This window comes from Nesoenas mayeri, assembly GCF_963082525.1.
Source record: "Nesoenas mayeri genome assembly, chromosome: 1".
NCBI classification, from domain to species: Eukaryota; Metazoa; Chordata; class Aves; order Columbiformes; family Columbidae; genus Nesoenas; species Nesoenas mayeri.
The window spans coordinates 158676014-158692306 of NC_137541.1; the positions used below are offsets into that span (position 1 = coordinate 158676014).

General features: G+C 44.5%; 1 protein-coding gene across 5 annotated transcripts in view; it reads right to left on the minus strand.

Moving 5' to 3' along the window:
- FARP1 (FERM, ARH/RhoGEF and pleckstrin domain protein 1) overlaps nt 1-16293 on the minus strand; it is a gene marked incomplete at its 5' end in the record, with an annotated part of 176187 nt that overhangs the window by 18237 nt on the left and 141657 nt on the right. For 3 of the 5 annotated variants that reach the window (XM_080347824.1, XM_080347822.1, XM_080347820.1), the window contains 3 exons: nt 10519-10652; nt 12957-13046; nt 15170-15357. In XM_080347824.1, coding sequence (XP_080203950.1) covers nt 10519-10652; nt 12957-13046; nt 15170-15357 — 412 coding nt within the window. Of the gene's footprint in view, nt 1-10518; nt 10653-12956; nt 13047-15169; nt 15361-16293 lie in introns of all 5 variants that reach the window. The other 2 variants (XM_080347823.1, XM_080347821.1) reach the window with 1 other exon arrangement.

Sequence of the window (16293 nt, forward strand, 5' to 3'; positions counted from 1 at the left end):
AAGGATTGTACCCTACCACAGGACCCACCATTGTTCCTCCCCGAAAAGCTTTCTGCTTGTGCAAGGGACAGTGGGACATAAAAAAAAATCCATCCATCCAGCATCTGGGTTTGACTCATAAATGTTACATACTGGCAGGGAACTTACTTTCAGTGTGTCACTTTTGGTATTAAAAATGCAAACTGCTCCTTCCCACCCAGCCAGCTGCACTTGGGTGGGTGCTTCATTTGAGAGAAACCCAACTCTTGATTAAAAAGATCTTCCTGCTTTCTAAATCCATGTGCAAGACAAGCAGGGATACCACAGTCTGGCTGAATCCAATCACATCTTTTAGAAAACACAGGAGGAAAAAGCCTTAAGAAAAGAACCTAAACTGTTACAGATCTGTTCCAACCAAGGTAGGTTTTCAAAAGAAAATCACCAGGGGGTATGTGGGGAGAAGCACCGTCCCCCTCCCCCTTGCAGCTTCTAATACTGCATCCAAATTTCCTGCAGTGTGGCTTTTTATGTGCTGCCCTCAATTTTTAAAATTCAGCTCAATTCCCACATCTGAGTATTGGGAGACAGATCCAGTCCTGGTGTGAGCAACCTGCAATTCAGCCAAAGAAATGCACCACCTTGGAAGAAGACAGAAATACAATCAAACTATAAATGAATCCAAGGATAACAAGACCTCTGTTTTGTGTTACCACTAAATGGATACATTGTTTTTCATCCATTTGCAGTATTTCACACTTATAGGAAAATTCCATGTGCAGTGAAAAAAAAATGACCAACCAGGTGGTAAGTCTCTGCATTCCTTAGTCCCAGCAATTTAGCCAGAGGTCCCGCACTGACCAAATCATAGAGGATGCACATTATTACATGAATAGATGCATATTCAGACATATATTTTGTTTTGTAAAGTTAACCATGGTTATGGTTCATGCTGGATAAGTTCTCTGCATGCTTTTCTAACTGGGAAATGTGGAGGGCACAGTTTAGGAGTACTACACAGTAACATCTATTTTACCCTTCAGCAGACAAGGAGGCGCAGCTGATAAACAAGGGATTACTCCACATTCATTTGAACAATATCCAGTTTAATAGGCTGCCTTTAATTATTTCTTATTGTGTTAAATCTCCCAGGCACTCACATGACTATTTAAGCAAGAAAAATACAGTTCTCAACAAGATTTTAAATATTTTTTTCTGAATCCAGAGATTACACCGAGGTAGAAAGTTGGGTTGTGTTAATGGTAACTTGAATTAGAATGACCCGTTTTGCAAAAGCACTACATTATGTAAACACTGACATAGTCAAAAACATAAAATGGTCTGGGTTGGAAGGGACCTTCAAGGCTCATCTAGTCCAACCCCCCTGCAATGAGCAGCGACACCTGCAACTAGATCAGGTTGCTCAGAGCCCCGTCCATCTTGGCCTGGAATGTCTCCAGGGATGGGGCATCTACCCGCTCTCTGGGCAACCTGGGACAGTGTTTCACCACCCTCATTGTAAAAAATTTCCTTCTCATGTCTAACCAGAATCATGCCCAAGAAATGGTCTGTATTGCAAGGAACAGCAGAGGAATGTATGGACATTTTTACAAGATTACAATCTCCACATTACCTGAGGATAAAAACCCAATTTCTCTCTCCAAGAAGCCTCTGTCTGCCAAGTCGTGCCCCCCCACTACTCTGTTCCCCGCCTTTCCCTTCCCATCCGGCAGCTCTCCCCACTGAGATTTCCTCCCAGAGGTTGTAAATAAAACTTTCCAGACACTAAAGCTCTGCCTCAAGCAGTGCATATCAAAGTGCCCCCAGCTGAAAACCACAACCATGTGAAGTCCAAGGCAGTAGCAGCGAGCACGGAAAAGTTGCCCTTTGCCCATGCAGCCAGCACGCAGCATCCCAGCCCAAACAGTTCAAGCTGTGCTGCTTCACACAACCCCAGAAATGTCAAAGTCAGATGAATTTGTGCTGCTGGCAGCAACGACGTGGTATTCCATAATTATCTCTAGAAGAATTCTTGCTTTCCATGTTATTCTCTAACTCTCTGGCATTGCCTGGATCCTTTTTTTTGTGCCTCTACATTTGATTTAATCTAATGGATTTCAGCAGTTTGGTACCTTTCCGATTTACTGCCAAGATAAGTATTAAGTACATCATTACAGACTGCTATTTCTAAACAGAAATTGCTTTTGTGATCTCAAGGCTACAACACAGGTTGGCTGGAATACCTGTTGCAAATTTCTTATTTACTAGCTAGCTTCTCAAAGGCTGACCCCAAGCCTACTGAAGTCACGGTGAAGCGCTTCCACTGACTTTGTGAACTTCAGATAATATTTAGTGCAGTTGTTCATTGAACAGTCAGGTCCTTATTTCCTAAAAGCTGATCCCCTAGCCCCTTTTCAGCACAGCCAGCACTGTCTGCTTGCACAGCATCTCATCACATCAGCCACATGCAAAGCATCAGGAACATTCCCCTTCAGTGGCTTTGGCCACAGACTGGTCTGAGGCTTTTTTTAACAGTTTGAGGGCTTTTAAATTGTACTCTGCATGGAATCACAGAATCATTTTGGCTGGAAGAGACCCTCAAGATCATCAAGTCCAACCATAACCTAATTCTGGCACTAAACTATGTCCTAAGAACCTCATCTACACATCTTTTAAGCCCCTCCAGGGATGGTGACTCCACCACTTCCCTGGGCAGCCTGTTCCAATGCCTGACAACCCTGTATGTGAATAAATTTTTCCTAATATCCAATCTGAACCTTCCCCGGTGCAACTTGAGACCATTTCCTCTTGTCTTCTTGGCCGAGTGACAAAGAGGGAGAGAAGGGGGTTCCCCAAAAGCAACAGCCTCTCTCCAGCTGCTGGCTGAGCTGATTTGTACCAGAGGCCTCAGGCCGAGACAGAGATAACCTGCGCTTCAGGCTGCTGTGCACTGCTGGAAGAAACAAAACCCTATGAAAATCCAGAAATGCGATGTCTGGGTATTGCTCTTTATTTCGACTCTTCTACCTGCTTTGGTTATTGATTTCCATGCAAATGCAGCCTCTTGCAAAAAAGGTGATCTTCCCACTGGGAATGGTGCATACACGTGTAGGATGCGGTGTGGAGCAGAGGGAGAGGGACAGGGACGTCTGAAGCCAGGCATGGGGGAATGTGGTGGCTTCACATCTCCTGAACCCCATTCTCCACATCACCCCAGCTCTCTGCCGCAACTCCAGAGGAACCCCAATGCTATGCTGCCCTCTTCCCCAGCTCCTCAACATACGAATCTCAAGTAAACAAGAAGAAAAGAAACCCCAAGAAAAGAGCATCCAAATACAAAGAATATGAAAATAAAAACCAAACACCAGACCCATCAGATGGTGTCTTACTGTTTCAACAGCTCAAAGCAGAGCAGCAGGGAAGAGAGCTCTACCTGTGGTGTGTTTTTGAATACCACCACCCAGCTTGCTGGTGGGGGGAAGAAGCTGCTAATTTGTTGCGCATCGATGACTAAATTGTTCTTCTTACTTCTGTTTTTCATGGGTCACTGTTTGAACATGACATCTATCTGCCAATGACAACGGATAGAGCTCAGGGATGAGACTCTTAGAAATTTTCATCAGGAGCTGATTTATGACCCCCAGCTCCACAGAAGATGTAGGAGCTGCTTTTCCCCTATATAATGCGCCCTCACTCCACTGACATTGTGTAGGGAGGTCTAAAATCACTGAAAACCATGCTGAATAGCGGAGATATTATTCTATAATTTTTCTCCAAATAGTTCCTTCCTTTTTACTGTAATGCAAGTGTGCTACTGAAAGCAAAGAAGAGAAGACCAACTTTTATACTTGATAAGGAAAATCAGACACTACCTTATATATAACTAAAAACTGACACCAGCTTGACTTACTGGGACTATGCAAGCAGCTATGTTGGATTTTCAAATTACATAAACTTCTAAGTGTCCATCATTGAAAAATGAATGAAAAGAAATCTCGAGTCAGCCCATACTATACTCATTCATCCAGGAATGCCAGTAGAAGGAACAAGGAATAGAAATGTGATGGGGATGGTGGGAAGGCAAACAGGGAGTGCCTCGAACACTTAGACACTTTTGACTTTATTAACTAAAGTTCTAATATTAAGAAATACCTTAAACATTCCCCATTACAATCGCCTTTTAAAGAATAGGAACACTATGTAACTGGAAGAGTTGATAAAAGCAAGACACCCGTTTTCTTGCTCACACCCTATTACACAGTGCCTCTTATTGCCCTGCCCATTCCAGCTGATGCTGCAGCTGTCCTTTCAGCAGTAAGTGGGGCATGAAAAGCTGCTCAGAGCCTAAGAATGTCCTGTTGAAGCCACCAGAGCTTCCCAGAGTCCCACCAAGCCTCAGGGGAGTGTGGACACATTTGAAGACTTCGGGCTGGCTATTTCTGTGGTGGGAGAAGCCCAATCTACAGCAAGAGTGTGTCCGTAACGCTTTCAAACAGTAAGAGAACAAAGCAAGTAGCACCATTGCATGGAAAGACACTGAAAATACAACATTACTTCATACCTTCCCGTGGCACGTCCTCAGAGACGACCCTGGGCACATCCCATCAGGAGAGCCACAGAGATGAACGTATCATGGCTCTAGTTGTGACTACTGGACTCTAGACAAGCTGTCTCTCTCCCATCATTTCAAATTTATTTGGGTGTCACACAGCTCTAATCCCCCGAAGTACCCAAAAATGGCTTCAGCAATGCAAATTGGCCTCTCAAAAGTGAGGCCAATGCACTGGGACCAAGCTTCTCTTCATGTCTTTCTTTCAGCATCCACACTGAGTGTCTCTGAGGTTCACACTACAATACATACTCCATCTATGTACGTAGGACAATGACACTTTTGAAATTGTCCTCTTCATCCCTCTTCACTAAGCATGCAGAATCAGCTGAACAGTCAGCACTCGTGCATGTAAGAAGGCAGATAAGGATTGCTGCCTTGTTTATATAAACTGTTTATTAGGCTGTTCTTCCTGACCACAAGTACTACTTCCCAAACAAAAAATGGTTAATAAATGAACATTTAGCTCATCTTCCTACAACTCCCTGAGTGCTCTTTATTAAAGGTTTCCAAACTGGCTTCTATGAATCCTGATTGAGCCTTCTCCTTTCATATGCTAAAATTTAAGAGCTTTTTTTCCTTTTTGCAAATTACCAGCCGCACTTTTCTCAGTCACATCTGGTAGTACCACGTAGCAGCTTTCCTCAGAAGTGCCTGTGAAATGGGAGCCAAATTACTGGCTTTCCTGGCAGAAGATGAGTCCGCCTGCATTTCTGGAAAGTATGTAATACTTTTTCTTCCTAGCACATGGATAAGGCCCAAAATGCAGATTCACACTACTTGATAGGGTTTCCTAGGGCAGAAATGGCTATCCTGGCCTGCCCTGGCACTGGTCTCTGCAGGGCATAGTGGTTGACCAAGGGAGGAAACTTATGGTTCTCCATTTGCTACCTTCTGTCAGAATTTACAGAAACCAGTTTGGAAACTTGTAATACAAACATGTAAAGGGGTGTGGGAAGATGAGCTCAATTTTTTTGGCTGGAACATGGTGGTTGTGGCCCAAATGAACAGCCTTTTAAACAGCTTAGATACATGAAGGACCAAAACCAAACTGACTTCTCAGATTCAACTGGCCAGATGCTAATAAAGCATTTCCCTCTCCGCCTGCACTGCCCACACCTCTTACTCCTTGCCTCGCAGGCCCTGGGAAACAGGAGTCAGCTTTAAGTCACCAAGATACACCTCCCATATCTCCTCCCAGCAAAAGGAGTTGGGAGCTCCTGATCTCACACCCAAAGCCTTGCTGAGGAGCAACCTGGATGAGCCCTGCAAACCAGGACCAGGGTGCTAGATGCACCTCTGCTGGTACTTCCTAAGAGGACAGAGAGCCTGATGTGCACTGTCCCCTCTTCAACCTCAGGCAGCTTCTTTCCCTTTCTTCCTCCCTTGCTGTCTGTCTGCCTCCACTGAAGGTCACCCTCTCGCTCCTCAAACCACAGGGCCTCTAGTGGGGTATTTTCATTTGGTGGCAGGAACACAGTCAGTCTTGTGAACAGAGGGCTCAGCACAGTCAGGGCAAACAGTGGGATTCACGGGTTGCTTCGTAGACCCAGCAACATCACAGGCTGGGCAGAAAAATCAACCAGAGCATGGTATAGAAACACAGAATCATAGAATGCCCTGAGCTGGAAAGGACACTCAAGGAACATTGGGTCCAAGTCCTGTCCCTGCACAGGACAACCCCACAGTTCACACCATGTGTCTGAGGGTGTTGTCCAGTCTCTTCTTGAACACTGTCAGGCTTGGGGCCGTGACACCTCCCTGGGGAGCCTGTTCCAGTGCTGCACCACCCTCTGGGGGAAGAACCTTTTCCTAACGTCCAGCCTAAACCTCCCCTGGCACATGGTATGACTGATCTTAGGGTGCTGTGCAATAAAAACACCGTGAAGCTGCTCAGTTTCATAGCCAGAAAGAAACTCTGGCTGTGAAAAATGCAGCAGCTTCCTATATCCTGCAGTTGGCTATTGGTGTCAGCATCAATTCACGTCTTGTTAAAGACTTTCTCACTGTGCACTAGCCACTGAGATCTGCCACTCTTAGGAAATGCAGCACTAAAGAGAAAAATGGGTAAATTGTGTGAAGAAACAAATAAGACCTGCCAGAATCTATAACTGGGTCACAAGGATACCAGCCCTTAAGATATTCAGTAACAAACAGCCTGTCTCTGATGGCAGATTCAAACAGCTCAGAAGCCTTCAAGCAAGCCAGAAATGATTTTAATAATGTGCACAACCTGAGCTTCTTTGAGCCAAATACTAAAAGTCTATAGATGTTTTAACAAATTAAAAGCACTGAGCCATCTAACAATTGTTATGCGCGAACCTCCCCTGGCCTTTCTCTCCTCACAGCTCTTTTGCAGAGCATCAGGTTCAACACAATCCAACTCTTAAGAGACCAGGAAATAGCTTCCCATAGGAGCTTCCAACACGCAGCAGGAAGGTTTGAAACAAACCTTAGACAAACACACTGATGTCTAGGCAGAGTGAGCAGACTGAACTGTTCTTTAAGTTGATAAAACCCAGCATCCTACTCACAGATGACTGGTTGTAGGAGGCTCTTGCTCTCAGACAAGCTCCCAGAACACACCTAGGTATCTAGGGGCTTCCAGTAGCTTGATGAAGTCCACTAACCTTCCACTCAAAGGCCCCAAAGGCCCCTTTTTTCTGTAGGACACACCACCCTCTGATGAATGCAGAGCACGCTTATGTCTCAGGACAAGCATCCCACCTTCCTCCCCCCTCCACCTGCCTGGAAATGTAAAAAAGCTGAGATAGAAGAGTCAGATTCAAATGAGCTGGCTTGAATCCTGCCTGCAGTAGTATCAGTGGCACAGTCCGGCCCATGAGGAGACACACAGCTGGTGCAGGGGCTGAGCAGTGCTCTGCTCCATGGCGAGGAGCACAGCCCACTGGCTTCCAATCACCCAGGGCCAAAGACAGAAGTATCATCATATAATAGTAGAAGAGTTTGGGTTGGAAGTGATCTTCAAAGCCCATCTGGTCCACCCACCCTGCGATGAGCAGGGACATATTCAACTAGGTCAGGTTGCTCAGAGCCCTGTCCAGCCTGGCCTGGAATGTCTCCAGGGATGGGGCATCTACCACCTCTCTGGGCAACCTGGGACAGTGTTTCACCACCCTCATTGTGAAAAAATTTCTTCCTCATGTCTAGCCTGAATCTCCCCTCCTTTAGTTTAAAACCATTACTCCTTGTCCTACCACAACAGGCCCTGCTAAAAAGTCTGTCCCCATCTTTCTCACAGGCCCCTTTTTTAGTACTGAATGGCCACAATAAGGTCTCCTTGAAGACTTCTCCAGGTTGAACAACCCCAACTCTCTCAGCCTGTCCTCACAGCAGAGCTGTTCCAGCCCTCTGATCATTTCTGTGGCCTCCTCTGGCCCCTCTCCAACAGGTCCATGTCTTTCCTGTGCTGAGGGCTCCAGAGCTGGACACAGGACTCCAGGTGGGGTCTCACCAGAGCAGAGCAGAAGGGCAGAATCATCTCCCTTGACCTGCTGGCCACGCTGCTTTTGATGTGGCCCAGGATACAACTGGCCTTCTGGGCTACAAGTGCACATTGCCAGCTCAGGTACAATCTTTCATCCAACAGTACCCCAAGTCCTTCTCCGCAGGGCTGCTCTCAATCCCTTCATCCCCCAACCTGTATTGATACCAGGGGTTCCCCTGACCCACATGCAAGACCTTGCATTTGGCAGAAGCATTGAGCTAAGTTATCCTGACCACGCTGCTGAAGAAATTCCCTACTCATTGCCACCAGCTTCATCTATATGCTGAGGGGCTTTTTGGTTTTGACAGTCACTGTTTAATTAAACAGTAATCCCTATAGGATAGAGTTTATTGCTTGCAGCTTATCTTGGCATCTGTGGCTTTATTATAAAAACAGCAACACCTCCAAAACAACACCTGCCAGCAAATCTGCCTCCCTTCCTAAGGCACGTATTCAAATCTTCCAGAACCTGAAAAACAAACACTGTCTACACCAGTGGTATTATGATAGGTAAACCCATGCTGTTGGTTGCAAACTAGATGCAGACCAGGGGCAGGAACATGATTACGTTTCTGTCAAATGAATCAGAGCATCCAACAGAGAATTCATGGTGACTGTACACTAAGTGGAAGGACATGCAATAGCTGAGCTGACAAATTCAGAATGAGGTGCCCTACTGGGGCACAGTTACCTCAGCAGAATATTTTTGAACAAATTGGGATTGCAAAGTAACTTTGTGGCAGATCAGTTCTTTATATCATGTAGTAGCTGCAGTTTAAATACTGTAAAACTGTAGCCTCCAACACAAGCTAAAACTGGAAAACAAAAGGCTCACTCAGCTCTAAAAAAAATCTAACTTGGAGAAACAAAATAAGATCTTGGGAAGTCTAAAGGCCTAAAAATTCTTTTTGTCTTCTAACATAACTCCCCTTACTTAGTACAACACGACCTTTCCACAGCAGGCTGTTATTGCAGCATCATCCAAGTTTTGAAAAACACCACCTGAACAAGAGGTTGGCATCTACCTGTAATGTCACCAGTAACCAGGAGGATACGGGGGGAATCTCCATCTCAACATGCGCCCTAGGATTTAGCACCCACCGAGCTCACCAGATCAGAGCAGAACTTGGCCCTTTATTAGATGCATAAATTTTCCTTTTCTCACCATGCACACTTCACCCTAACTAGTTGGGGATTAGTCCCATCCTACACTATGGTTGAAAAAACAATCACTATTTTATAACATTCAAAAGAACCTTCTTGGAGCACCTGCAATAAATTCTCCTTACTGGAAAGTAAAAATCACCAGTAAAAATCCCGACTGGATTAAAACAGTAGCAGCCCAATGGAAAAAAGGAGATACAGGCAGAGTTGCTGTGCAGCACATTGCCTTGGGAATAACCTTATGTGAACCATAAGCCACAGAGTCCTGGGTGAAGACGTCAGCTCTAAGAGGCAGCGTGACATTTCCCTCTCCCCAGAAAATATTCGCTAATTCTGGAACTGAGCAGGCTGGGTTTGGATAGCACTAGTCTGCAATGTGTTGTGCTCTCATTCAATGACCTCGCTCGTCAAGTCACAAGAGCTAAGCTCACACACTCTAAGACAGTGTTTTGCTTTTGTTTTGATTCATTAGTTAAAAGAGGTATTCAACTGATTAGCACTCATCTGGCCTGCCTGCTCTGCTCTACTCTCCATTGTCACTTTTCTAACCAAAAAGGAAAAGCTGGGCTCCTAGCGCTCAAGATTACCAAAAAATGCCTACACAGGGCATGACAATCTAGTCCAGACAGGTCTAATCAGAGCAAGGGGAGGGCTTCAGTGTGCTGCCTCTGCTCAGATATCAGTGGTCAAACAAACGGAGTTAAGAGTCCTACCAGGGAAGAATTACTCACTTCAGAGTTATTTCACAAAAATGTCACTATTATGCTAATGATGGATGATTTTTAAGCCCAGTGTCCTCTTCCAACAGTCTCTCAATTTGTAGAGTGCACTGCAGACCCTGAGAATGCCAAAGCTGCGGTGCTGCGGCATGAGAAGCTGGTCTCTGAAATGCCCCCCCAGCCTACACCTGTTTGTCAGAAACAGGACTTAGTTCATTGCTGTTCCCTCTTTATTACTGATAAGCATTGCTTGCAATGTGTTTTTCAGAAGAGCTGCCACATAGAAACACTGACATTTGGCAAGAGACAGCTTCATCCAGAATTATTATCTCATTTGCATATGTCTGTACCTGACTTGAGATATTCGAACAACAGAGTTTGGTGAGTAAACACGATTCAATATGCCCAGTCTGTTAATAGTCAACATCTGTGACTTTCACAAATGAATCACTACAGTAAACCACAAAGAGTTAGAAAAAAGGGAATGCAAAAACGCTAAACTGCATGAAATAACACAGCTAAATAACAAACAACAGTCTTACCACAGAGCAAGTCTCTGCTCAATTTCCTTGAGAAAACCAGTGTGAAACTTGTGCAAAGGTTCGAAGTTGGAGAAAATGAGATTTTTCAGTGCTTCAGGCATGCAGTCCTCTTTATTCACTGCACTCTGAAACCACTACAAAGAACAAAGAAGCAAAATCATCAGGAGTGGCATGCAGCAGGTATGATCATTTGCTGTCTTCGTACAATGAATCCAAATACACCAAACCCAGGCAAGGAACTTATTTAGCTGGCACTAGGAATACAACCCAGGCTAGCCCTGACACATGCTGAACTGGTGCTTTATCAGCAGTCAGGCCTTGCCTAGCTAAAAAAGAAAATGCCTTCCCCTTTGCCACCACTGATCAAATCGTCAAAATTATTCTCAAGCCAGAACTGGTTGGGGGTCAATACAAAGTGAATTTGCAACCGTTGTAGGTACAAGAGAAAGAGTATTACAATACTTGCAAACATTCCAGTAAAAAATAAACAAAACCAAACCAAACAAAAAAAAACCCTGCAGAAAATAGAAGGGTCAGTGCCAAACACTGTTAAGACCGCAATAGGCACCTGCTCCATTTTGCTCCATATTCTCTTTATTTCACCCTAATAGACCTATGGGTGATGTAAAGGGGGCTTGCCAAGCTGGCACAGACTATTATCTTTGACATGGTGACACTACTTCCTTCTTACTGCCCTGAGAGGTTCCCAGCTACCTATGGTCATGTTCCAGCAGTGCCTAGAAGGTTGCTGGGACCATAGAAGGTTGTTACAGAAGTCTTGATTGACAGTGCATCAGCTAGAGCTGACCCAGATCTGGGATAAAAAGAGAGCTCTCTCAAGCCTCCCTCTGTCCAGCTTTATTTCTGCACTGAGCACAGCAAAGGTTGAGGAACTGCACACCTCCCAAGTCTCAAAATTAATGTGTGACACTCAATTCTCCTACCTTTTCCAATGACACTGGCTACCTGCTCACTCTCAGTGGCTTCCTGTGCCAGACATCTGTGGGGCACAGCTGATGAGCCTGATGATTAGCTTAGAGCCAGTTGTATGCCTATTGTGACACAGCAAATTCAGATTTGCCTAACACAAGAATAAAGACCAGGGTAGCTCTGAAGAGCTAAAACTTTCTGTTTCGGCAGCCACTGAGTGAAATAGAAGATGAAAACAGCACATCTGTCGTTGAGACTGCAGCAACAACCACCATCCCACAGAACCTGGTCCCTTGTTGGCCTGGCCTCCCCAGAAAGCCAGCATAAGAAGGTGGTGGAGCCATAGCCATCTTAGAATCACAGAATCATTTTGGTTGGAAGAGACCCTCAAGATAATTGAGTCCAACCATAACCTAACTCTGGTACTAAGCCATGTCCCTAAGAACCTCATCTGCACATCTTTTAAACACCTCCAGGAATGGTGACTCCACCACTTCCCTGGGCAGCCTGTTCCAATGCCTGACAACCCTGTATGTGAATAAATTTTTCCTAATATCCAATCTGAACCTCCCCTGGTGCAATCTGAGGCCATTTCCTCTTGCTGCCTGTAAGGATCATTCTGCTCCAGCCAACATTTGCCCTAAGTTGGCGTCAGAACAACTGCGTCTGCCATGCAGGCTCCTGGAACAGATGAGAAGCTGGGAAGAAGGTGTCTCTCCCTGATTCCCAGCTTGTAACAACAGATTCTTCGCAGCAGCATGTCCTCCTTACCACAGCACTTGATGCAGGAGGTAGCAATGGACCTCACCGAGTTTCACACACTGGGTGACTGAAGAGATGGGAGCTCTGGAGCTGGCAGCACTGCTAAAATACTGTGAGAGGTTTTGGATCCAGTGCCTTTTTACAGACAATTGTCATTTAAGGTCAAATCCTGCACACATTGTTCTTGGAAGTTAAACAAGATCATTGGTGCTTGTGCAAAAAAAAGGCACATATTTGCCATGGTGATTTTAACAATCAAACTCTGTTGAGATGCTACAGATTAATGACTCGTTTAACAGACCATTTAACTTTCTGAAAAATCAGAATAATTCAAAGAGGTACTCCACATTTCATGTTAAAAGGAGGGCATTCAATCCAGGAGAAAACATTTATATGTCCCCCTTGGGAGCTACTTCAGTTTTAAGAGAAGCCACTGAAAACCCACAGGCATTTTTAGTAATTACAACCACAAAGTATGAGAGCAAGAAAAAATAACTGAACTGTGTCCCAAGTCCCTTAACCTGATATAGTTTCGTAGTGCATGTTACTAACCGCAGTGCAAATCTGCACTTTCTGCTTTTTGTATTATTTCCTCCCTAGAGCTGTACTCCTGTGCACTGCAGAACATACCTACAGTGCAGAATATAAAAGTAGCATGAAAGAGTTAAGATGTTAAATGGAGCAGACAAAACACTACTGCTGTCTAGAGCTTCACATGTTTATGAGTAATGCTCAAGTAAACATACCGATGTGATGACTTCAAGGTCCTTCAGGTATGTTCGTTCTGTGGTTGCTACTTCTTTCGCAATGAAGTAAGCTTTCTCACTTGGGAATTTCTGCAAATTGCAAACACATTAGGTTTTCATCTGCTTTTATGGAGCTGCTTTCTGTAGGAAAAAAACTGCAGACAACCATCACCAAGAGAGTTACAAACTAGTGACCCTTGCTTGTGGTTACTGACTCATGCCTGAACATTCCTAAGCCTTGCAAACAATCCATCCTTGCAAACACAAGAGAACAAGCACTTTCTGTGGGTTCTTGAGAGACTTTTTTTTTCCTGTCAAGGTGATTTTTACAGCTTTGGGGCACTGATATTCCTTTCAGTTTATTCCACGTATCTAGAGCAGGACATATTCTGAAGTTCACAAAGAAATCCCTTGCGGGCTAGATAACCATATGACAAAATGACAAATTACTATCTCATTATTATAAGTTTCATCATCAGGGTAGGAATCCACAGCAAAAATACTCTCTCAAAAAAAACCAAAACCAAAACAAAAACAACAAAAAACCCACAAAACAAAACAAAACAACCAAACCAACAACAATAACAACAACAAACCAACATAAAATCAAATCTGTAAGATTTTCCCAGTGTGGCCAGACAACCTAACAGTGGGAAAGGGGAAGGATTTTTGGATAGGCTACAGATTTCAAATTTCAGGGAAAAAAACCTCACAACAAATCTTCCTGTGTTAACCAAGAGGCAAAAGTGGTTTTGACCTCTTAATTCTGAAGAGTCAAAGGATTCTAACTGATCTTGCTCTGTGTTGCTCAGGAAGCAAAAGGGAAGAGCAAAACATCCATAGATCCTTTGCTTCTACATTTCCTTCCTGAAGATCAAGGATACAGAGGATGCACTAGAAAGGGATGCAAGGAGAGACTGTGTGGGCATTTCCCAGTCAGTAGACAACCCCAGGGGAACCATCATCAGCTGGTAAAAGCTACAGCCATCACTGGCTGCTGTAACTCAGACTGACAGAGAATCGTGAGTCTATTAACTGATTCGTGGTTTTTCTTCTTCTCAAATTTCTCTCATGTATCTTGCTAACTATGCACAGTGGGAAGAGAGATCTTCCTTACACACGTTCCCACTTTCCAGCAAAGCCATCTGAGTTCCTCCAAGCTCAGGAGTAAAAGCAGGCAACAGAAGGACACGAGCAACCCCCCTCGCCCTGCAGCACAGGAGATAAGAGCCAGCAGACACCCAGAACACCCTGGCTCAGACAGAATCACTTCTGTGTTCAAAAAGCAGTTTTGGATGTGATGCTCCCTTATGGCTTTGCTGTAATGGCAGGGCTGAGCCAAACATTCCCAGCTGAATGATGGAGGCTATGGCTGAAAGAGACCATTTTCTACGCCCACAACCAAACACTCTCAGTGGTGCTCCTAGCAGAGACAGCCTGGAGAGCCTGGGCTGGACACTTCTGCACAGGCTCAGTGCTGTTCCTTTTCCTTCTGTTGCCTGGAAGTTTTCCCTGCAATAAGGGACTGGAGTTCACTGTTCTGTTACAACAAAATACCTAACTCTAGTCCTTAAAGATAAGCTAGATTTATAGGAGACGCTGTCAAAAAAAGCTCTTAAGGTTGCAACCTACAGGTCTAGCCCAGATTTATCCCACATTAACCTTAGGGACACAGAGCTACCTGTCTTCTCTCTGCTGCTCAAAGAGGAGCTGGTGCCACTAACTCCTGCACCTCTGTTCAGGAGGATGAATCCAGGGCACAGAGCCTGCAGCTACAGCAGTTCCCTGGTTCTGGCCTGAGCTGCTCCAAAATGTGAGCTTGTCTTCGGGAGAACAGGGATGCTCTTGGATGCACTGTGACCAAGGAAAGCAGATACCAAGTGACCCAACTCAAGTTATCTATGTGGGTCTGTGATGGGGAAGCTGCAGGGAGGCTAAATATTATTAATTTTGACAAACAGCAGTAGTTGCAACACACAGAATCATAGAATAGTTTGGATTGGAAAGGACCTTCACAGGTCACCTAATCCAACCCCCTGCAATGAGCATCTTCAACTAGATCAGGTTGCTCAGAGCCCCATCCAGCCTGGACCTGAATGTCTCCAGGGATGGGGCATCTATCACCTCTCTGGGCAACCTGGGCCAGTGTTTTACCACCACCATTGTAAACACAACATGGAAAAGAGAGCCCAGGTCAACTGTCTCTGCCTTACCTTTCTTTTGACCTCTTCCTCATCATCAGTCCTGATGCACGATGGGTCATTCAGCAAAGGGCTGATCAAGGGAGATGACTGTTTGGCATCAGGGCTCAAGTTTGGAGATAAAGACATGTTTGCCACTGATGGTCCTCCTTGGGAATTGATGGAAAGCTCTGAAAGGTGAGGGCTGCCAGTCAGAGAACCTGCTAAAAAAATGGTAAAAGAAAAATCAGTTAGGACAGGGTCTCTCTAGAAAGCACCAAAAAGCGTTACAGCCTTAAGCTGCAGCATGTGAAATTACACTACAAGACACAGCCATCGGGGTCCTCAAACTAGTCCAAATGTATTTGAAGCCAGAGGAACTCCATCCACTTGCATTAACCAAGGGACTGGAGCATTCTTTTAGCTGATAAAACTGGCTGAAATCAGTGTCTCTGTAAGGAAGGGATCAAGGCATATATGACTGAGCTGCAATATTTACTGGTAAACATCAAATTAATACAAAATTTTTCACCATTGTAACCCACTCTATGAAAGAGAATAAATACAACAATAAGGGAGTCACCCTAGGAGTGCCATTCTTTCTAGCAAAGTAGAAACTCAAAGACTCAAATCAATACTTCACAGGGAGCTACAGGACACAAGTTAGAATAAATTTATCTAGTGGAAGTCTAGACAAAAAGAAACTATGACTTTCTACAGCAGTAATGCTGCTAAGACCAGTCAGATCCAACATGAAGGGAGAAAACTACTAGTTCCCCAGTTTCTACACACAACACAAGTACGTATATTATACCTTGTAGGTCTTTCCATGCTCCTCTGATTGTTTGGGATGGAAATGCTAGCATTACATTTACATAAGAAAAGCAATATTTTTAATGCACAAAGCATGACAACTTTAGATTATCACAGGTATAAAGTCCCATTTAATTCTGGATTAGAAATATGAATTAGACAATTAATTACACTCCCATGGATTCATATACACTACATTAAATATTACTGAAATTAGTATTTTGTCTTATGGGAGGCAGCCAGACTACTGACTGCACATAGGAAAGAGCTTGCCAAAAAAGCCCAGCGTTCTCCCAGTTACCCCCTCCTTCAAACCTCTGAAAATCTCAACCTGTTTTAGAAGA